We start from the raw sequence: 23,689 nt of genomic DNA, 5'->3' as shown, positions 1-23,689 counted from the left end.
AGGAAGGTTAACCCCTTTGTATTTTTGGCGAAAATTTTCGCGATTTTCAAAAGTGCTGGAATGAGGTCTTTCAGGCACTATTCCGACGTAATTGCGCGGGAGAAATCGATTGGGCGCAGTCCCAATACGCTGCGACCAACGCATCGAAAGTTATAGCAGAAAAACGAAAACCTGAATTTTCGACATTTTTCAGCAGGTGCTTTTTTCCTCGTATCTTCTCTCCCGTTGATATCACGCTCCTTTTGCTGCGTTTTCTGAGTTCCTTGGGGTCCAATTGGTCGGGAAAGAGTCATACGAATCAATTCTGAGACGAAAAATTTTTTGGTCAAAAAAAAAGGAAGGTTAACCCCTTTGTATTTTTGGCGAAAATTTTCGCGATTTTCAAAAGTGCTGGAGTCAATTCTTTCAGGCACTATAGCGACGTAATTTTGCGAGAGAAATCGATTGGGCGCAGTCCCAATATGCTGCGATCAACGCATCGAAAGTTACAGCAGAAAAACGAAAACCTGAATTTTCGACATTTTTCAGCAGGTGTATTTTTCTTCCCAATTTCTCTCCTGTTGATCCCACGCGTTTTTCGCTGCGTTTTCTGAGTTCCTTGGGGTCCAATTGGTCGGGAAAGAGTAATAAGAATCAATTCTGAGACAAAAAATTTTTTGGTCAAAAAAAAAGGAAGGTTAACCCCTTTGTATTTTTGGCGAAAATTTTCGCGATTTTCAAAAGTGCTGGAATAAATTAATTGTGGCACTATTCCGACGTAATTTAGCGAGAGAAATCGATTGGGCGCAGTCCCAATACGCTGCGATCAACGCATCGAAAGTTACAGCCAAAAAACGAAATCCTGAATTTTCGACATTTTTCAGCAGGTGCTTTTTCCCTCGTATCTTCTCTCCCGTTGATCCCACGCTCCTTTCGCTGCGTTTTCTGAGTTCCTTGGGGTTCAATTGGTCGGGAAAGAGTCATACGAATCAATTCTGAGACGAAAAATTTTTTGGTCAAAAAAAAAGGAAGGTTTACCCCTTTGTATTTTTGGCGAAAATTTTCGCGATTTTCAAAAGTGCTGGAGTCAATTCTTTCAGGCACTATAGCGACGTAATTTTGCGAGAGAAATCGATTGGGCGCAGTCCCAATATGCTGCGATCAACGCATCGAAAGTTACAGCAGAAAAACGAAAACCTGAATTTTCGACATTTTTCAGCAGGTGCTTTTTTCCTCGTATCTTCTCTCCCGTTGATCCCACGCTCCTTTTGCTGCGTTTTCTGAGTTCCTTGGGGTCCAATTGGTCGGGAAAGAGTCATACGAATCAATTCCGAGACGAAAAATTTTTTGGTCAAAAAAAAAGGAAGGTTAACCCCTTTGTATTTCTGGCGAAAATTTTCGCGATTTTCAAAAGTGCTGGAAAAACTTAATTGTGGCACCATTCCGACGTAATTTTGCGAGAGAAATCGATTGGGCGCAGTCCCAATACGCTGCGATCAACGCATCGAAAGTTACAGCCAAAAAACGAAAACCCGAATTTTCGACATTTTTCAGCAGGTGCATTTTTCCTCGTATCTTCTCTCCCGTTGATATCACGCTCCTTTCGCTGCGTTTTCTGAGTTCCTTGGGGTCCAATTGGTCGGGAAAGAGTCATACGCATCAATTCTGAGACGAAAAATTTTTTGGTCAAAAAAAAAGGAAGGTTAACCCCTTTGTATTTCTGGCGAAAATTTTCGCGATTTTCAAAAGTGCTGGAATAAATTAATTGAGGCACTATTCCAACGTAATTTTGCGAGAGAAATCGATTGGGTGCAGTCCCAATACGCTGCGATCAACGCATCGAAAGTTACAGCCAAAAAACGAAAACCTGAATTTTCGACATTTTTCAGCAGGTGCTTTTTTCCTCGTATCTTCTCTCCCGTTGATCCCACGCTCCTTTTGCTGCGTTTTCTGAGTTCTTTGGGGTCCAATTGGTCGGAAAAGAGTCATACGAATCAATTCCGAGACGAAAAATTTTTTGGTCAAAAAAAAAGGAAGGTTAACCCCTTTGTATTTCTGGCGAAAATTTTCGCGATTTTCAAAAGTGCTGGAATCAGGTCGTTTAGGCACTATTCCGACGTAATTTTGCGGGGGAAATCGATTGGGCGCAGTCTCAATACGCTGCGATCAACGCATCGAAAGTTACAGCTAAAAAACGAAAACCTGAATTTTCGACATTTTTCAGCAGGTGCTTTTTTCCTCGTATCTTCTTTCCCGTTGATCCCACGCTCCTTTTGCTGCGTTTTCTGAGTTCCTTGGGGTCCAATTGGTCGGGAAACAGTCATACGAATCAAGTCTGAGACAAAAAATTTTTTGGTCAAAAAAAAAGGAAGGTTAACCCCTTTGTATTTTTGGCGAAAATTTTCGCGATTTTCAAAAGTGCTGGAATGAGGTCTTTCAGGCACTATTCCGACGTAATTGCGCGGGAGAAATCGATTGGGCGCAGTCCCAATACGCTGCGACCAACGCATCGAAAGTTATAGCAGAAAAACGAAAACCTGAATTTTCGACATTTTTCAGCAGGTGCTTTTTTCCTCGTATCTTCTCTCCCGTTGATATCACGCTCCTTTTGCTGCGTTTTCTGAGTTCCTTGGGGTCCAATTGGTCGGGAAAGAGTCATACGAATCAATTCTGAGACGAAAAATTTTTTGGTCAAAAAAAAAGGAAGGTTAACCCCTTTGTATTTTTGGCGAAAATTTTCGCGATTTTCAAAAGTGCTGGAGTCAATTCTTTCAGGCACTATAGCGACGTAATTTTGCGAGAGAAATCGATTGGGCGCAGTCCCAATATGCTGCGATCAACGCATCGAAAGTTACAGCAGAAAAACGAAAACCTGAATTTTCGACATTTTTCAGCAGGTGTATTTTTCTTCCCAATTTCTCTCCTGTTGATCCCACGCGTTTTTCGCTGCGTTTTCTGAGTTCCTTGGGGTCCAATTGGTCGGGAAAGAGTAATAAGAATCAATTCTGAGACAAAAAATTTTTTGGTCAAAAAAAAAGGAAGGTTAACCCCTTTGTATTTTTGGCGAAAATTTTCGCGATTTTCAAAAGTGCTGGAATAAATTAATTGTGGCACTATTCCGACGTAATTTAGCGAGAGAAATCGATTGGGCGCAGTCCCAATACGCTGCGATCAACGCATCGAAAGTTACAGCCAAAAAACGAAATCCTGAATTTTCGACATTTTTCAGCAGGTGCTTTTTCCCTCGTATCTTCTCTCCCGTTGATCCCACGCTCCTTTCGCTGCGTTTTCTGAGTTCCTTGGGGTTCAATTGGTCGGGAAAGAGTCATACGAATCAATTCTGAGACGAAAAATTTTTTGGTCAAAAAAAAAGGAAGGTTTACCCCTTTGTATTTTTGGCGAAAATTTTCGCGATTTTCAAAAGTGCTGGAGTCAATTCTTTCAGGCACTATAGCGACGTAATTTTGCGAGAGAAATCGATTGGGCGCAGTCCCAATATGCTGCGATCAACGCATCGAAAGTTACAGCAGAAAAACGAAAACCTGAATTTTCGACATTTTTCAGCAGGTGCTTTTTTCCTCGTATCTTCTCTCCCGTTGATCCCACGCTCCTTTTGCTGCGTTTTCTGAGTTCCTTGGGGTCCAATTGGTCGGGAAAGAGTCATACGAATCAATTCCGAGACGAAAAATTTTTTGGTCAAAAAAAAAGGAAGGTTAACCCCTTTGTATTTCTGGCGAAAATTTTCGCGATTTTCAAAAGTGCTGGAAAAACTTAATTGTGGCACCATTCCGACGTAATTTTGCGAGAGAAATCGATTGGGCGCAGTCCCAATACGCTGCGATCAACGCATCGAAAGTTACAGCCAAAAAACGAAAACCCGAATTTTCGACATTTTTCAGCAGGTGCATTTTTCCTCGTATCTTCTCTCCCGTTGATATCACGCTCCTTTCGCTGCGTTTTCTGAGTTCCTTGGGGTCCAATTGGTCGGGAAAGAGTCATACGCATCAATTCTGAGACGAAAAATTTTTTGGTCAAAAAAAAAGGAAGGTTAACCCCTTTGTATTTCTGGCGAAAATTTTCGCGATTTTCAAAAGTGCTGGAATAAATCAATTGTGGCACTATTCCGACGTAATTTTGCGAGGGAAATCGATTGGGCGCAGTCCCAATACGCTGCGACCAACGCATCGAAAGTTACAGCAGAAAAACGAAAACCTGAATTTTCGACATTTTTCAGCAGGTGCTTTTTTCCTCGTATCTTCTCTCCCGTTGATATCACGCTCCTTTTGCTGCGTTTTCTGAGTTCCTTGGGGTCCAATTGGTCGGGAAAGAGTCATACGAATCAATTCTGAGACGAAAAATTTTTTGGTCAAAAAAAAAGGAAGGTTAACCCCTTTGTATTTTTGGCGAAAATTTTCGCGATTTTCAAAAGTGCTGGAAAAACTTAATTGTGGCACCATTCCGACGTAATTTTGCGAGAGAAATCGATTGGGCGCAGTCCCAATACGCTGCGATCAACGCATCGAAAGTTACAGCCAAAAAACGAAAACCCGAATTTTCGACATTTTTCAGCAGGTGCTTTTTTCCTCGTATCTTCTCTCCCGTTGATATCACGCTCCTTTCGCTGCGTTTTCTGAGTTCCTTGGGGTCCAATTGGTCGGGAAAGAGTCATACGCATCAATTCTGAGACGAAAAATTTTTTGGTCAAAAAAAAAGGAAGGTTAACCCCTTTGTATTTCTGGCGAAAATTTTCGCGATTTTCAAAAGTGCTGGAATAAATCAATTGTGGCACTATTCCGACGTAATTTTGCGAGGGAAATCGATTGGGCGCAGTCTCAATACGCTGCGATCAACGCATCGAAAGTTACAGCCAAAAAACGAAAACCTGAATTTTCGACATTTTTCAGCAGGTGCTTTTTTCCTCGTATCTTCTCTCCCGTTGATCCCACGCTCCTTTTGCTGCGTTTTCTGAGTTCCTTGGGGTCCAATTGGTCGGGAAAGAGTCATACGAATCAATTCTGAGACGAAAAATTTTTTGGTCAAAAAAAAAGGAAGGTTAACCCCTTTGTATTTTTGGCGAAAATTTTCGCGATTTTCAAAAGTGCTGGAATAAATCAATTGTGGCACTATTCCGACGTAATTTTGCGAGGGAAATCGATTGGGCGCAGTCTCAATACGCTGCGATCAACGCATCGAAAGTTACAGCCAAAAAACGAAAACCTGAATTTTCGACATTTTTCAGCAGGTGCTTTTTTCCTCGTATCTTCTCTCCCGTTGATCCCACGCTCCTTTTGCTGCGTTTTCTGAGTTCCTTGGGGTCCAATTGATCGGGAAAGAGTAATACGAATCAATTCTGAGACAAAAAATTTTTTAGTCAAAAAAAAAGGAAGGTTAACCCCTTTGTATTTTTGGCGAAAAATTTCGCGATTTTCAAAAGTGCTGGAATAAATTAATTGTGGCACTATTCCGACGTAATTTTGCGAGAGAAATCGATTGGGCGCAGTCCCAATACGCTGCGATCAACGCATCGAAAGTTACAGCCAAAAAACGAAAAGCTGAATTTTCGACATTTTTCAGCAGGTGCTTTTTTCCTCGTATCTTCTCTCCCGTTGATATCACGCTCCTTTTGCTGCGTTTTCTGAGTTCCTTGGGGTCCAATTGGTCGGGAAAGAGTCATACGAATCAATTCTGAGACGAAAAATTTTTTGGTCAAAAAAAAAGGAAGGTTAACCCCTTTGTATTTTTGGCGAAAATTTTCGCGATTTTCAAAAGTGCTGGAATAAATTAATTGAGGCACTATTCCAACGTAATTTTGCGAGAGAAATCGATTGGGTGCAGTCCCAATACGCTGCGATCAACGCATCGAAAGTTACAGCCAAAAAACGAAAACCTGAATTTTCGACATTTTTCAGCAGGTGCTTTTTTCCTCGTATCTTCTCTCCCGTTGATCCCACGCTCCTTTTGCTGCGTTTTCTGAGTTCTTTGGGGTGTAATTGGTCGGAAAAGAGTCATACGAATCAATTCCGAGACGAAAAATTTTTTGGTCAAAAAAAAAGGAAGGTTAACCCCTTTGTATTTCTGGCGAAAATTTTCGCGATTTTCAAAAGTGCTGGAATCAGGTCTTTTAGGCACTATTCCGACGTAATTTTGCGGGGGAAATCGATTGGGCGCAGTCTCAATACGCTGCGATCAACGCATCGAAAGTTACAGCTAAAAAACGAAAACCTGAATTTTCGACATTTTTCAGCAGGTGCTTTTTTCCTCGTATCTTCTTTCCCGTTGATCCCACGCTCCTTTTGCTGCGTTTTCTGAGTTCCTTGGGGTCCAATTGGTCGGGAAACAGTCATACGAATCAAGTCTGAGACAAAAAATTTTTTGGTCAAAAAAAAAGGAAGGTTAACCCCTTTGTATTTTTGGCGAAAATTTTCGCGATTTTCAAAAGTGCTGGAATGAGGTCTTTCAGGCACTATTCCGACGTAATTTCGCGGGAGAAATCGATTGGGCGCAGTCCCAATACGCTGCGACCAACGCATCGAAAGTTATAGCAGAAAAACGAAAACCTGAATTTTCGACATTTTTCAGCAGGTGCTTTTTTCCTCGTATCTTCTCTCCCGTTGATATCACGCTCCTTTTGCTGCGTTTTCTGAGTTCCTTGGGGTCCAATTGGTCGGGAAAGAGTCATACGAATCAATTCTGAGACGAAAAATTTTTTGGTCAAAAAAAAAGGAAGGTTAACCCCTTTGTATTTTTGGCGAAAATTTTCGCGATTTTCAAAAGTGCTGGAGTCAATTCTTTCAGGCACTATAGCGACGTAATTTTGCGAGAGAAATCGATTGGGCGCAGTCCCAATATGCTGCGATCAACGCATCGAAAGTTACAGCAGAAAAACGAAAACCTGAATTTTCGACATTTTTCAGCAGGTGTATTTTTCTTCCCAATTTCTCTCCTGTTGATCCCACGCGTTTTTCGCTGCGTTTTCTGAGTTCCTTGGGGTCCAATTGGTCGGGAAAGAGTAATAAGAATCAATTCTGAGACAAAAAATTTTTTGGTCAAAAAAAAAGGAAGGTTAACCCCTTTGTATTTTTGGCGAAAATTTTCGCGATTTTCAAAAGTGCTGGAATAAATTAATTGTGGCACTATTCCGACGTAATTTAGCGAGAGAAATCGATTGGGCGCAGTCCCAATACGCTGCGATCAACGCATCGAAAGTTACAGCCAAAAAACGAAATCCTGAATTTTCGACATTTTTCAGCAGGTGCTTTTTCCCTCGTATCTTCTCTCCCGTTGATCCCACGCTCCTTTCGCTGCGTTTTCTGAGTTCCTTGGGGTTCAATTGGTCGGGAAAGAGTCATACGAATCAATTCTGAGACGAAAAATTTTTTGGTCAAAAAAAAAGGAAGGTTTACCCCTTTGTATTTTTGGCGAAAATTTTCGCGATTTTCAAAAGTGCTGGAGTCAATTCTTTCAGGCACTATAGCGACGTAATTTTGCGAGAGAAATCGATTGGGCGCAGTCCCAATATGCTGCGATCAACGCATCGAAAGTTACAGCAGAAAAACGAAAACCTGAATTTTCGACATTTTTCAGCAGGTGCTTTTTTCCTCGTATCTTCTCTCCCGTTGATCCCACGCTCCTTTTGCTGCGTTTTCTGAGTTCCTTGGGGTCCAATTGGTCGGGAAAGAGTCATACGAATCAATTCCGAGACGAAAAATTTTTTGGTCAAAAAAAAAGGAAGGTTAACCCCTTTGTATTTCTGGCGAAAATTTTCGCGATTTTCAAAAGTGCTGGAAAAACTTAATTGTGGCACCATTCCGACGTAATTTTGCGAGAGAAATCGATTGGGCGCAGTCCCAATACGCTGCGATCAACGCATCGAAAGTTACAGCCAAAAAACGAAAACCCGAATTTTCGACATTTTTCAGCAGGTGCATTTTTCCTCGTATCTTCTCTCCCGTTGATATCACGCTCCTTTCGCTGCGTTTTCTGAGTTCCTTGGGGTCCAATTGGTCGGGAAAGAGTCATACGCATCAATTCTGAGACGAAAAATTTTTTGGTCAAAAAAAAAGGAAGGTTAACCCCTTTGTATTTCTGGCGAAAATTTTCGCGATTTTCAAAAGTGCTGGAATAAATCAATTGTGGCACTATTCCGACGTAATTTTGCGAGGGAAATCGATTGGGCGCAGTCCCAATACGCTGCGACCAACGCATCGAAAGTTACAGCAGAAAAACGAAAACCTGAATTTTCGACATTTTTCAGCAGGTGCTTTTTTCCTCGTATCTTCTCTCCCGTTGATATCACGCTCCTTTTGCTGCGTTTTCTGAGTTCCTTGGGGTCCAATTGGTCGGGAAAGAGTCATACGAATCAATTCTGAGACGAAAAATTTTTTGGTCAAAAAAAAAGGAAGGTTAACCCCTTTGTATTTTTGGCGAAAATTTTCGCGATTTTCAAAAGTGCTGGAAAAACTTAATTGTGGCACCATTCCGACGTAATTTTGCGAGAGAAATCGATTGGGCGCAGTCCCAATACGCTGCGATCAACGCATCGAAAGTTACAGCCAAAAAACGAAAACCCGAATTTTCGACATTTTTCAGCAGGTGCTTTTTTCCTCGTATCTTCTCTCCCGTTGATATCACGCTCCTTTCGCTGCGTTTTCTGAGTTCCTTGGGGTCCAATTGGTCGGGAAAGAGTCATACGCATCAATTCTGAGACGAAAAATTTTTTGGTCAAAAAAAAAGGAAGGTTAACCCCTTTGTATTTCTGGCGAAAATTTTCGCGATTTTCAAAAGTGCTGGAATAAATCAATTGTGGCACTATTCCGACGTAATTTTGCGAGGGAAATCGATTGGGCGCAGTCTCAATACGCTGCGATCAACGCATCGAAAGTTACAGCCAAAAAACGAAAACCTGAATTTTCGACATTTTTCAGCAGGTGCTTTTTTCCTCGTATCTTCTCTCCCGTTGATCCCACGCTCCTTTTGCTGCGTTTTCTGAGTTCCTTGGGGTCCAATTGGTCGGGAAAGAGTCATACGAATCAATTCTGAGACGAAAAATTTTTTGGTCAAAAAAAAAGGAAGGTTAACCCCTTTGTATTTTTGGCGAAAATTTTCGCGATTTTCAAAAGTGCTGGAATAAATTAATTGTGGCACCATTCCGACGTAATTTTGCGAGAGAAATCGATTGGGCGCAGTCCCAATACGCTGCGATCAACGCATCGAAAGTTACAGCCAAAAAACGAAAACCCGAATTTTCGACATTTTTCAGCAGGTGCTTTTTTCCTCGTATCTTCTCTCCCGTTGATCCCACGCTCCTTTTGCTGCGTTTTCTGAGTTCCTTGGGGTCCAATTGGTCGGGAAAGAGTCATACGAATCAATTCTGAGACGAAAAATTTTTTGGTCAAAAAAAAAGGAAGGTTAACCCCTTTGTATTTTTGGCGAAAATTTTCGCGATTTTCAAAAGTGCTGGAATAAATCAATTGTGGCACTATTCCGACGTAATTTTGCGAGGGAAATCGATTGGGCGCAGTCTCAATACGCTGCGATCAACGCATCGAAAGTTACAGCCAAAAAACGAAAACCTGAATTTTCGACATTTTTCAGCAGGTGCTTTTTTCCTCGTATCTTCTCTCCCGTTGATCCCACGCTCCTTTTGCTGCGTTTTCTGAGTTCCTTGGGGTCCAATTGATCGGGAAAGAGTAATACGAATCAATTCTGAGACAAAAAATTTTTTAGTCAAAAAAAAAGGAAGGTTAACCCCTTTGTATTTTTGGCGAAAAATTTCGCGATTTTCAAAAGTGCTGGAATAAATTAATTGTGGCACTATTCCGACGTAATTTTGCGAGAGAAATCGATTGGGCGCAGTCCCAATACGCTGCGATCAACGCATCGAAAGTTACAGCCAAAAAACGAAAAGCTGAATTTTCGACATTTTTCAGCAGGTGCTTTTTTCCTCGTATCTTCTCTCCCGTTGATATCACGCTCCTTTTGCTGCGTTTTCTGAGTTCCTTGGGGTCCAATTGGTCGGGAAAGAGTCATACGAATCAATTCTGAGACGAAAAATTTTTTGGTCAAAAAAAAAGGAAGGTTAACCCCTTTGTATTTTTGGCGAAAATTTTCGCGATTTTCAAAAGTGCTGGAATAAATTAATTGAGGCACTATTCCAACGTAATTTTGCGAGAGAAATCGATTGGGTGCAGTCCCAATACGCTGCGATCAACGCATCGAAAGTTACAGCCAAAAAACGAAAACCTGAATTTTCGACATTTTTCAGCAGGTGCTTTTTTCCTCGTATCTTCTCTCCCGTTGATATCACGCTCCTTTTGCTGCGTTTTCTGAGTTCCTTGGGGTCCAATTGGTCGGGAAAGAGTCATACGAATCAATTCTGAGACGAAAAATTTTTTGGTCAAAAAAAAAGGAAGGTTAACCCCTTTGTATTTCTGGCGAAAATTTTCGCGATTTTCAAAAGTGCTGGAATCAGGTCTTTTAGGCACTATTCCGACGTAATTTTGCGGGGGAAATCGATTGGGCGCAGTCTCAATACGCTGCGATCAACGCATCGAAAGTTACAGCTAAAAAACGAAAACCTGAATTTTCGACATTTTTCAGCAGGTGCTTTTTTCCTCGTATCTTCTTTCCCGTTGATCCCACGCTCCTTTTGCTGCGTTTTCTGAGTTCCTTGGGGTCCAATTGGTCGGGAAACAGTCATACGAATCAAGTCTGAGACAAAAAATTTTTTGGTCAAAAAAAAAGGAAGGTTAACCCCTTTGTATTTTTGGCGAAAATTTTCGCGATTTTCAAAAGTGCTGGAATAAATTAATTGTGGCACCATTCCGACGTAATTTTGCGAGAGAAATCGATTGGGCGCAGTCCCAATACGCTGCGATCAACGCATCGAAAGTTACAGCCAAAAAACGAAAACCCGAATTTTCGACATTTTTCAGCAGGTGCTTTTTTCCTCGTATCTTCTCTCCCGTTGATATCACGCTCCTTTTGCTGCGTTTTCTGAGTTCCTTGGGGTCCAATTGGTCGGGAAAGAGTCATACGAATCAATTCTGAGACGAAAAATTTTTTGGTCAAAAAAAAAGGAAGGTTAACCCCTTTGTATTTTTGGCGAAAATTTTCGCGATTTTCAAAAGTGCTGGAATAAATCAATTGTGGCACTATTCCGACGTAATTTTGCGAGGGAAATCGATTGGGCGCAGTCTCAATACGCTGCGATCAACGCATCGAAAGTTACAGCCAAAAAACGAAAACCTGAATTTTCGACATTTTTCAGCAGGTGCTTTTTTCCTCGTATCTTCTCTCCCGTTGATCCCACGCTCCTTTTGCTGCGTTTTCTGAGTTCCTTGGGGTCCAATTGATCGGGAAAGAGTAATACGAATCAATTCTGAGACAAAAAATTTTTTAGACAAAAAAAAAGGAAGGTTAACCCCTTTGTATTTTTGGCGAAAAATTTCGCGATTTTCAAAAGTGCTGGAATAAATTAATTGTGGCACTATTCCGACGTAATTTTGCGAGAGAAATCGATTGGGCGCAGTCCCAATACGCTGCGATCAACGCATCGAAAGTTACAGCCAAAAAACGAAAACCTGAATTTTCGACATTTTTCAGCAGGTGCTTTTTTCCTCGTATCTTCTCTCCCGTTGATATCACGCTCCTTTTGCTGCGTTTTCTGAGTTCCTTGGGGTCCAATTGGTCGGGAAAGAGTCATACGAATCAATTCTGAGACGAAAAATTTTTTGGTCAAAAAAAAAGGAAGGTTAACCCCTTTGTATTTGTTGCGAAAATTTTCGCGATTTTCAAAAGTGCTGGAGTCAATTCTTTCAGGCACTATAGCGACGTAATTTTGCGAGAGAAATCGATTGGGCGCAGTCCCAATATGCTGCGATCAACGCATCGAAAGTTACAGCAGAAAAACGAAAACCTGAATTTTCGACATTTTTCAGCAGGTGTATTTTTCTTCCCAATTTCTCTCCTGTTGATCCCACGCGTTTTTCGCTGCGTTTTCTGAGTTCCTTGGGGTCCAATTGGTCGGGAAAGAGTCATACGAATCAATTCTGAGACGAAAAATTTTTTGGTCAAAAAAAAAGGATGGTCAACCCCTTTGTATTTTTGGCGAAGATTTCCGCGATTTTCAAAAGTGCTGGAATCAGGTCTTTTAGGCACTATTCCGACGTAATTTTGCGAGAGAAATCGATTGGACGCAGTCCCAATACGCTGCGATCAACGGATTAAGCGTTACAGCTGCAAAACGAGAGATTCCGCCTTATCATATCCTTACCGTTTGTATTTCCTTTGACATTTCCCTTCTCGTCGTATGCTCAGTTTCACGACTTGGTCTTGTATCTCTGTGTCCAGTTATTCTCATAAGCGTCGGAAACGTAGATTCGAGCAGGTAAAATTTCTGTTCCGAATTCTCGCCAAATTTGCACAGGATTTCGAGAAGGTGGGGTAGAAAAAAAACAACTCCATAGCAACTTATTTTCATTTGTTTATTAAGTATGCCTCAATTTTAGTACAAGTTTTCATGTCAGCGTGCAATAATCTACTAAAATAACACATAGTATAATAACAGATAAGACAAAAAGAAACGCAAAATTATGGTTGAACATTACATGATAATTCTGATTCACAGTTTAATAAAGTAACGAAATTCTCATGGTGCGGTGATTTTGTTCGAGAATTCCGATTTTTGCGAACGCAGAATTCACGAACATGATCACGATTATATTAGATTAGCTTTAGTTTCTATAGTATAGTGTTGCAGGGGGGGAGGGTTTCTAATATAATCATCATTTTATTTACAAATTCTATGTTCTCAATCAACAAAATTCACAGAAAATATCGGAGCAGCAATATTTTTGCTATTTTTTTTTCAGCTGTTTAGTATTTTTTGATCAACTTTAGATATTTCAAAAAATCAATTCTCCCACTGAATACTGCTGGTCTCAGTCATGTATGAATATGTCGATGAAATCAATAAGTAATGCCAATTTTGAAAAAACTACGCTTACTCCTGTAGTCGTTGACATCAAATCTTTTCAAGACCACTCAAATATCAAAAGCAACAAAACCAGTGTCGACCAGTTTAATTTTACACATTCGTGTTGTCGTGCACAGCATGCGACAACCATTAAAATATGTAAACAATCACACATTATCATTCTAGAATAGGAAAAAAATTGTTTTCCACGCTAAATTCGGCGTATTATCTTACATCATACGGAACATTTATGTAACTTTGCAAAAATTTGTTATGCCTTGCCTCATAGCTAACGTAAAGGGTCATAATCGACGTGCCTATGAATATAAACAAATGATAAACGTGCCGTAATCGTTCGAAGAAAAACTAAATATCCGATGCTATTTCAACAGTTATTATCTTTCTGCTTGCATGGCTGAGCGATACTTGAAGGCACTCTCGACCTTTCGCGAACTTCTCGCTTCTACTACGTTCTACAAATGTCGGGTTCAAAAGGAAAATTTTCCCGTGCCTAATGCAACGTAATGCGTCAGCCTTACCCACCATAAAATGCTGATATTTTTTCTCCAGAAGTTGAGCGGTACTCGCGATGTATTCTTCCTCTCACGTCTCCCCAGCTCTCCTCCTATCTTCGCTCCCCCGTCTCAGTTTTCTCGGGGTTTCGTTTACTTCCGGTGCAGAGGACCCCCTTGGTATTCAACGCAACAGCTGAGTGAGCCCGGGCCGATGCATCGCCGCATGTTTTTGCTTTTATTTTTGGCTTTCTTATATGAGCTTAAACTCGAGCCGAGAGTGCTAACAGTGAAAGCCTCGAACAACCGTCGTGGGTGATCAAACCGCTCATTGAGTATCGCTTATTCAAGGAGGACATTAGTTGCTCGCGACTTGGACCGATGATGACAGCTTTTTCTGTAAACAGACCGATTGCGTTAATCGCGCCTATGATTGGCGTTGATAATCTCACCTCTCAATAGTATTTGAGCTATGTCATGCGTTTCCGGTGAAAGTTATGTTCGAGGTAAGATAATGCATCATCAAGCATTTTGTGTACATATAAACGTGTATGTGTATATCCTTTTGCAAACTTGCCTGAAACTGATCTCTTTTTTTCTCTTTTCCTTATCCACACCCTGTTTCTCCTGTGTATCAGTGGAATCATTATTTGTGCCGAGACTCACCGTCGCACTTTACGGCCTGTTCTAGCACGCGATCGTTCAAATCGAATAGCCATGGTTACAACCGTCGCTAGTCGGGTTGCACGCGCATTAAGGTTTTTGAACTCTTAGCAAAGCATCACCCAGCGGATGTACGTGCAAGAGAGATGCACTTTTTGTTTTCGAGGCCCTGCGCTAACTCAGATTTACATATCTACTTCCTATATTTTTGTCGGATAAATGAAGAAAGAAGCCAGCCCAGTGTCTTTATTTTTATCCTCCATTCCCCCGCTGGGAAACAGCGGAACGGCGGTATTTTTAAAAACAATAGTAATAGCATCACGACGAGATAATATTAATATGCCCTCGAAATTAATTTGCTCTTCCTAACGACCAGAAGTCGAGGAAAAAACTCGCGTAAAAATGAAAATATTATACATAACCGAGCTGAAGAATACGACTCTGCAGTTCTTGCGAGGTTCTCTCGAATATCATGAGAAACAAATGTTATAATCGTCGCGACAGATTGCCATCGTTGACGTCCGAATTTGGTCGGAACTGCTATTTTGTCTGAGGATGACAAAAGCGATAAAGATTCGGTCAAAAATAAAATTCGAGCTAAGCTTTTCTTGGTGCAGAAACAAACAGATTTCTATGAAAAATATGGTCAGTTGTATGTGGTCAGTTGGCAAACGATATGAAAAGTCTTTCGAATTGTGTCCACCAACTCTGCGCAATGAAGAGTAAAATATTTGCCTGTGAGATTTGTCATCTGGCTGCTCATATCGGACAGATATCGGGATGTCCTGTGAGATGACTTTTAAGACACCGCGGGAAAAGGTTATTTATTCGTGATTGCGAATTCCTCCGAAACGCCCGACGAAACTCGTTAAACTACGACGTTCCTGGCTTAGGTGAAATGCGAAATGTAACTTTGAGCAGACTTCAATAATCTCACCCCAGGCCTCGATCACAACGACAACTTTCCAAATCTCACGAATCTCTCTCCTGTCGTAATCCGCTGGATAAAAGGACCGAAGGGGATTAACCTCGAGTTTGAGCTTGCCGGAAGCTTGCCTGGGGAAAATTGCGTAGCGAAAATTAATTATCCCACGATTGGTGGAGACCTTAGACAAACGTCCTTGTCTTCGATGAGCATCCCGGTGGCAGGAACAATTTTACTTCCCCTCCCCAAAATGGTCATTGAATAAACCGAGCACCGACAGGTCTTTATCGATTGCTATATTCGCGGCATCTTTTACCCCGGCACTACACCAACTTGGCGCTAAGCCACTGTTCTCCGTTCCGGAGCCCTTTTTATCTGATCCCGTTGATATTTACGATTTTACGATTTTCTAAACGTTTTCCCAAGAGTTTCCCAGAGATCAACTTCAGTCTCTTCTTCTCCCGCGAGCATATTGCTCCTTTCCCCTGCAATCTTTTCATCAAATGTGTTCAACGAATGAAGGAGATGGCACTCTCTCCATACTTTAAGGGCTCAATAGATTTACTACATTTTCGAAGTTTACATGGTCGTTAGTCATGCTCAACGGCTCTGACCGCGATAATTTACCACGCTTCTTATATTCACACCTACGAAATACTGTGGGTTGCACACTTTTGAATTGTAGGTTCTTCATTTCCACAATTCCGGCAATTTTTTAGGCTCCCGTCTTTCGAGACCTTCGTACAAAATCACTGGGCTGTCAGGCAAGGATGAAAAAGCGGAAATCGTCAAAACAGTCATCTGGAAAAGCGCACCTGCACCCCAGCGAGCCGGAGGACTTTGCCTCAGCCCTTTGATTCCCACGCTTCGAGGGGTGTTTTTGAGCTCGCGGCCATTTTGTCGCTCACAACGAACGTTAATTTATCGGTAATTAATATATAAGAACGTTAACGACTGGCCAAGCGGCAAAATTTCCAGTTTGTTGTATCCAAACCTCAAAATACTTATCACCTCATCAATTATCCGCACGCATTAGGGTTTTTATTTTATTTGTTTCCAATCATAAAATTCAGCCGAAACTAAAGATCAAAGACTCGCGGCTTGAAGAAAATGAGCAAGTACGATAGACAGAGCAAAATAGAGAGAGAGAGAGAGAGAGCATGAGAGGGAGGAAGGGAGAGGGGAGGCCTTCCGTTTCTCCATTCCTCGCGAGTCGAGACACTCGAGAATCCGTCGGTCTGTCCGTTTGTCTATTTCGGTTAGCCCGACTGACGGAGGCGATGGTCCCGACGACCCGCTGCATCGACACGCGTGCCTCCCGGCCTTTCTGCTCTGGTAAGCGACCGTCTGGCTCTAGGCAGTTCGACGAGAATAATGCCCTTTTCCCTTGAAAACTGTCACGAGGAGGGCGTCGACCCCGCAAGCGCCTCCGCTGCAGCGTTCCCTTTCCCCGGGCTCGGTACCGTCCCGCTTCCGCTTGTTCGTCCCTTATTTTTCAACGTTCCGGAGACTTACGCGGCGACAAAACACCACCTCATTTCCGATTACCCCGTGCGGCTAGATCGACTCAAAATAGGTCTCTTTACTCGGTCCCTCCTTCTTCCTGTCAGCTCCTTCTTCTTCCTTCCTTCATCCTTCTTCCGTCCAGTCGTTAAGATTCCGGGACGAGGACTGCGCCGCTGATTGGTAACTATTGGAAAAGGGAGAGCCACTGGTGTGCCAAACCCTTCGATTCACCCTTTCACCGCCCCTCGATTCGGGATACGAAGCGAGTCTCGCCGATAATCCTCCGCGATTCACATGCAAACATATCGTCGAATTTATACGTGCAAGGAGGCAGGTGGGTTATAGGTGGAGTTAGTTTGGCTTGAGTTAGGGTAGGCGGTGGCAGAGGCGAAGGTGGGTGGGATGGGGTTCCTTATCGTAAGTTTCAAAGCGGTGCGCCAGGCCTGCAGGCTCGGCGACGTCATTTCCCTTCTCAAGATCCCGAGTGACTTTGATCTCGGAGCGCCGGTACTCGGTGGTAAATTGACTCGTTGAATCTCCAACGAATTTCATTTTGCACCATTCCGCGCGATGGAACGAGCTTCGCGAATGCGAACAAACATACCGTTGTTCGGGTATCATCGTTACGCGTGCGTTCCGTCGGTATACCTCCGATTATTATTAGACGCGAATTACCGCGGAGCGAAACTTGTTTCCCCCCGAGGGGCACACGCGGCTTGACTTATACACTCGCACGCACGTAAGTCGTCGGGCGGGCGGATTAGCGCCGAAATGAGAAAATATAATGAAAGGCGTGGAAGACGAATTCCGTGGGCGATCGGTGAACCCAGACAGGTTTATCGTACCGCGATAAGTCGAGGCAAAATGATATCTCACGGTTCCAAGTTCATTAACACCCTCGAGGAAGGATATCGGAAAGGGCGTTGCGCCGACAGTGGAAACATACCGTAGTCTAGCGGGACCGAGGGGAGTGTGAAACTATGCGAATTGCAAGTTTGCACGCACGTTTGTTTATCAAACGAGTCTTTCGTGAGTCACGAATCATCTTGCAGATACGGCGTTAACTGCCGCTACGAAACGACGCCTGCATTTTTTGTCCGCAACGCCGCGAGGCTCGCCGCCTTCTCCGGCCAAACTTTAATTGGACTAAATTTTTCACAAAAATAAACGATTCATATTCGACGCCTGCATTCTCACAGGCGATACACGGTTACCGGCGGTCTCACTGGCGTCGACAAAAATCTGTCTTCCAGGAATCCGAGCTTTCGTCTCCCTCAATTAGACCGTTAAGACGCGAAGCACGCGCACGCGTTGGAACATTTCGGCCATCAGCCGAACTTCAGATTTCGATTCTAGCGCGTATCTTTGCCTTCGGCGAAGTGAAGAGAGGAAGAGATCAAAAGGGGTAGAGAATGGGAGATTGAGAGAGCGAGGGAACGGACATGCGACACGACTTGCCGTTTCCCATTATAATAAAATATGACGAAAGTTCTTGAACTAAAATGGTAAAAAAAGAAAAAGAAGTTTAATGCGGTGAAGAAATCTGCTTACCAGGTGGCTCACGTTGTAGGGGTTTGGCTGCTGATAGTTTTAATGCAGGCAGGTATAAAACAGCGCCACGTGGAGTAATAAAATGCGGCCTGATTCGCGGCGATCATAAAACCACGTCCGCGTTCACCAAGGTCATTCACATCGCCTTAAATCACGTTCTAAGGACGCCTGTCGCTCCGAATAGGATCGTATTGAGTTGAGAAATGTGCAAATTATTTAAAAAACAATCCATGAACTGCTTAGAAATAAATATGCTCGAACGTGACTCGTCCAATCTCCGATTACGAGGCGGCTGACAGGGACGGGGACGGAGGGGGAGGAGGGGGAGGGGATGGAAAGGCAGGTTCGATGACTTCTTGCACGAAAAGGTAGTTACATACTTACGTGCACGTGGTGCGGGACAAGCGTACGTGACTTTTTCGGAATTTGTCCGTTTGACAGCGAGTAAGTGAAAAAAGAACTAACACTAAAACGAATGAGACAGATAAAAGGAGAAGAAGGCGATGAGCAACATTAACAACAAAAACAACAACAACGGAAAAATCTTCCCGGATGCCTTCTCGTGATCTAAGAAAAGACTGTACCTTTATAAAAATAAATTCTTTTGCTCGTTGCTCGCCAGTGGGTGAAAACTCTAGAAAGAGATTACCCGAATGCTGAGCTGATCATCATGACAGATGATATCCAACAACTTTCCTTTCTGTAGCAATGCGTTTGAAATTCCTGATCGTTTTCCCCACCGATACTCAAACGCAAGATTCCTCACAGGCGTGCTATTCACAGTCTTGATCGTGGACCAGACGGAATCCCGTCGACTCTTCATCATTTACACCAAAAATACGTTGATCTTAATTTACCACAGAGCTCTAACAATTCCGTTACTTTTTTTCTACGTGTTACAGATACACAGCTCTGCTGACAGTTCACCGATCGTCTCTCCGGCTGGTTCTTCCATCGAATCCCCGATTGGTTCGCCGCTAAAGGTAAAGTCGTATCTCTAACTCAGCATGTACATTCCGCTTCGGTTCGAACGGACTTTTTGGCAAGATTTTATTTTTCCGCTTCTGTGCCAGCGAATTCATTCAAAATTGACGATCAGTGGCTTGGCGCGACTCAAAAAACTCCAAGGAGCAGGATGCAATGGGGCGCGATGCAATTACCCGAGCATCGATACGAAAACTAGGCCAGTTCTTGAGGATACGGCACGCGAGCCAACTAACCCTTTGCTGTACGATGGCGAGGGGTCGGAGGGGTTGGCAGAAAAATGAGGGTGAGAAGATGAAAAACTGAGGATCGAGGGGATCGGAGTTAAGGCGGTTGTAAAGCCGAGAGGCACGCGTGTCGCCGGTGCACTTGGAACAAATATCATCGCTATTTACATTTATCGCAGATGCCTTATACCTGCCTATGTTGATCCCACGACGATTGCGCCGACTGATCTGAGATAGGTATTCTGTTTACGGAATATACCCGCTCGGCGTTTTAGATATTTGCCAGCTCCGGCCGAGTTCAATAACTCCGAGTAACTCGGGTCGTTCTTTTTCTCCTGCCCACAATTTATAAGCTATTTACTGTGGCAAGCAACAAGGTGAGGTGTGATAAATTGTACGCATGCTTTTCACCACCGCTTGTGCCGCGATTCGAACGGTTGAGCGAACGGTCGTTTTTTTCCTGCGTGTGCTGTATGGTTTTTCGCATAGAGAGGGTGGTAGACCTTTGTTGATTCAGGGAACTAGCAATTCTTTGTGACGTGGTTTTGAGATGATTTTATAAACACTTGCGAACGCCTACTAATATTCGTTAACACGCATGAACGAACACTTGGCAAATACATTCTTTTTTCATATTCAATTGCGCAAGAAGTAAAACACTCGATTGCGCAAATGGTAAGAGTTAGAGCAGCGATGCGACCAGCATCAAACAGCACGCGCACTATTATCGATGTTGCGCCGCGCTTCGTGGGAATCGCCGTTACTTGGTCCACCCTTTCGAATCTCGGAATCAGGCCTCCATGAATTCGATGTTTCGCAAAGGCTGTATTTGAAAAAATGTTGAAAATTAGAAGTTGATCCATCGAAAATATGAAGGATCACTGGTCATCTCCGTACAATGCCGTTCGCTAGCACAGAATTTCAACTGGCCACTATTTCAATCAGAAGCAATGCGGAGCAAACAGCCGGCGGTGAGCGTGCACGGAATCCCGCACGTTTCACTTGTTTACCCTAGGGAGGGAATCCAGGTCGGCGAAGGATAGAATAAACCTTAGGGCGTACCGCGAGCCGTGGCACGACGAGTAGTAAGTTCTCCTCGCACCTAACGTCTGTACGGCTTTGTGAAATATAACGGTGGAAAGTCATTTTAATTACGAAATGCAAGAGCGAATCCGTTACCACGGGGCTGCCTTAGACATATTGAACTAATTCACGTCATTCATGCGACTTATTAAATTCAGGAATGTTATTAAACCCTGGAATGTCCTCAGTTTAATCCTGGCGAAAGCTGGGGTTAGCGGGATGCTAACGTAAGGAGGATATGGCCCTCGAGCATTTAGCGCCATCATAATTTATGCTCGAGTGTCACAGTGAATACATATTTTTTTCGTTCGGAACAAGTTACCACAGACATCGCGCGTCGCACCGAATAAAGGGTCAAAACTGTTGTCATTATATCTAAGTATTCCATTGACGAAATTGAAATATAAGTAGGTAAGCATGGTTCTGATTAAGCATCAGCATCAAATATCACTGTAACAATTATCATCTCGTGCTCGAAGACAGACCGTGTATCTACCAGCGTTGATCCATTGCCGAAGAAAAGCGAAACATAACGCGGCGTTTGTAATTACCAACAATAAAGCGTCACCGTGACGGTAATCGCTGACAGAACGCAATTAATCCCTTAATGGGCATCATCGTTAATTTTAATGAATATTCTACATTGATCCCATTGAAACGAGCGCTGCATTGGAACGGTAATGTCCTCTCGACTGAACTTGATCGCGCCACCGGTACTCGACTCTCCCGCTCTGGGTTTCGTTATTGCGAACGCTGTCCCGCGTTATTGTTACAATTAGCAGTAAATTATTAATTAATTACCAAACACGGTCATTGAACGCGAGCGCCGGCTTGTTCAAAACGGCCTTACTGTGATCTCCGTGTTTGCGACGTGGATGTGTAGGGGGGTGGATGGGTGGGTAGGTACAAGGTACTTGCCGATTGCCGGCACTCGGACCAGCTCGGAGCTTGATATATTTAAGAGTTAAGGCAAAGTCATCGCTCGGATTCCGCTTGGTTTTTTGTCTTTCATCGGGTATTTACTTTCCGTTTTCCGGACTTGCCACCCTAGGGGGACGGACAACTTATCGGGGGATGAAAAGTGAAAGAGACAGGGATTAACCGGAATCAGGCACCTGTTGCGACAGTCGACACCCCGTACCCAGGTGGTGTCCAAGGATGCCGGGAGTCCCTCGACGGTGTGGGACGACACCTGAGAGTCGAGATTTACCGAGGGGATGCGTTTCGCACGGCGCTGGTTCTTTAGGGATGAAGGTTCGCCGATTCACCTTCCGAGTATCCACCTTCTCGGTCCAACGACGGCATTATCCCCAGCTCACGGAAGTCAACTTCTAGGCGGGACTCGAAGGAAATTGTTCGAGCCCACCGGGCGTATCGCGCTCAGACTAACACCGTCATATCCTGTTGCTCTACGAGGCCGTAGGGCCCACCTGCTAGCGATGCAGGGTGCGTCAAAACCCGCCGAGGGCAAGGAACTTGATAAAAAAAAAGAATAATAATAAGAAGAAGAAGAAAAACTCCTCAGTCTCGACTTTGACAAACACATCTAGCTACAAACACCGCGGAGAATATCATGGTGCGTGTTTCGTTGTCTCCTCCGTCTGCGCTCGGGGCTAGGCCGCGACGCACCTGGCCTCAGAAAAATCCACACCGTTGCCCCCGCACGCGGAAGCTATCCGAATATCCAAAGTGCCTGCTCTAAAACAAACATCGTTCACCCGAAGCGCGGTGACTTTTTGCCTTCCCCGTATACGTATATAATTATATATATATATATATATATACACGTATATACATATATGTATTGCCCACCAGTCGCTCGTCTCTGGGTACACACGCAACACCCTGTGCACACATCCACATTCACAGATACGCGGTTGTGAACCTCGGATATGGATACAGATCCTCGTATACCTGCGTCCACAGATTCAGTGAGAATATCGCACCGTCGCGTAGCTCCGAGCTTGCACCGAATAGGAGGGCATGCGAGTCGACGTACGTTTATCCCGTACGTCCGCATGGCTGCATTTCCCGTTTCCCCGCTTCTCCCCGCCTTGCCCTCGTTTGCCCCTCGACCCCTTATCCGCCGCTGGTTCCGTAAGCCATGAGAGCAGACTGCCACAGTCCTTCCAACAGTCTTCCTGGCTTTCCTGGCCGTCCCGCCGGGTCTGGCTGTTCTATTTCTCCTCAGCCGTCCGCCACTCACTTCCTGTCCTTCCGCCTTCCACCTTGCGCCGTCCAACGTCCACATTCACGCCGGGGCTCTTTATCCTCGAAATACTGACATAATCCGACACCCCAGCCCGCAAAACCCCTCCACGTCTCGCTGCACCGCGGACTCGAAACTCGGTGTATAAACCGTTTATTCGCGGCTGCGATTCGCCCTCCCGTGACGGAGCGCATCGCGAACGCAAGTATTACCGTTGGTCGTGCACGGGAACGTTCTTGGGTGGGTAAGTTAGTTGTTTTTCCTGATACGTGACACGTTGTAAAGCCGATCTTTGCACCACCGGTGACTTGGAAGGCTTCTGAGCCTTTTGTTTCGTAAACGTGTTGACACGCAGTTGCTGGTTCACCTAGGTAGGTACCTCGTGTCCGAAGGGATGCGGTCGTGTTTAAAATCGCGATACTGATCGGCAACTCTTTTTTTACATCAATTTTACCCTACTTATTTCTTTTTATCCTCTTCTTTTTTAACCCGTCCACGATGCACTCACCGTAAATAATTTATGGCACGGTGAGTCTCGTGATGTCAAATAAATCTTCAAGATTTAATGTCGGCTGGGTAACGGTTGGCCCCGAAAATGATTGGATAACAAATTTTTTCCATCTTATACAACATGGGGTGCGGCATTCATGCGACTGTGTGCATTGTAAGTAAATACGTTTATATACGTTAAATACATATGTACGTGTTAAGTTAGAAATGCATGTGTCATAACACAATTATACCACCGTTTGCGGCCCGCCAGCGACAGGACGAAACGTGGTATTTTGAATTCTTAGGCAAAAAATAGGTTAAGGAATTATTCGATGCACGGTTGAGGTAGAAAATTTACAAATATTTAGGTTGTGGCTAATTTTACATTTGCTTACGGGTACAGCCAATTAGCATGACGCTTATATACTGTATACGTCTATACCATTGCACAGTATGATGAGCTCGTGCGTGAGATATCACGGCTGACATGGGTTCAAAATACATGTATCCAGGAATATACGTCTTGAAGAATGCTTGAAGGATACACGTCAGCCCGCGGATTTCATTCGCATCTCGTTATTT

The 23,689-nt window shown here is 43.6% G+C and overlaps 1 protein-coding gene across 1 annotated transcript in view; it reads left to right on the top strand.

Moving 5' to 3' along the window:
* Window positions 1–23,689, top strand: part of LOC107223053 (3-phosphoinositide-dependent protein kinase 1) — a 329,093-nt gene that overhangs the window by 141,399 nt on the left and 164,005 nt on the right. Inside the window, exon 3 of the mRNA XM_046744443.1 lies at window positions 19,015–19,095. Within this exon, the coding sequence (XP_046600399.1) occupies window positions 19,015–19,095 (81 nt within the window). The remainder of the gene's footprint in view (window positions 1–19,014; window positions 19,096–23,689) is intronic.

This window comes from Neodiprion lecontei, chromosome 6 (assembly GCF_021901455.1).
Source record: "Neodiprion lecontei isolate iyNeoLeco1 chromosome 6, iyNeoLeco1.1, whole genome shotgun sequence".
Classification (NCBI taxonomy): domain Eukaryota; kingdom Metazoa; phylum Arthropoda; class Insecta; order Hymenoptera; family Diprionidae; genus Neodiprion; species Neodiprion lecontei.
The sequence above is the reverse complement of the archived record's forward strand: the minus strand, read 5'-3'. Positions and strand labels throughout refer to the sequence as shown.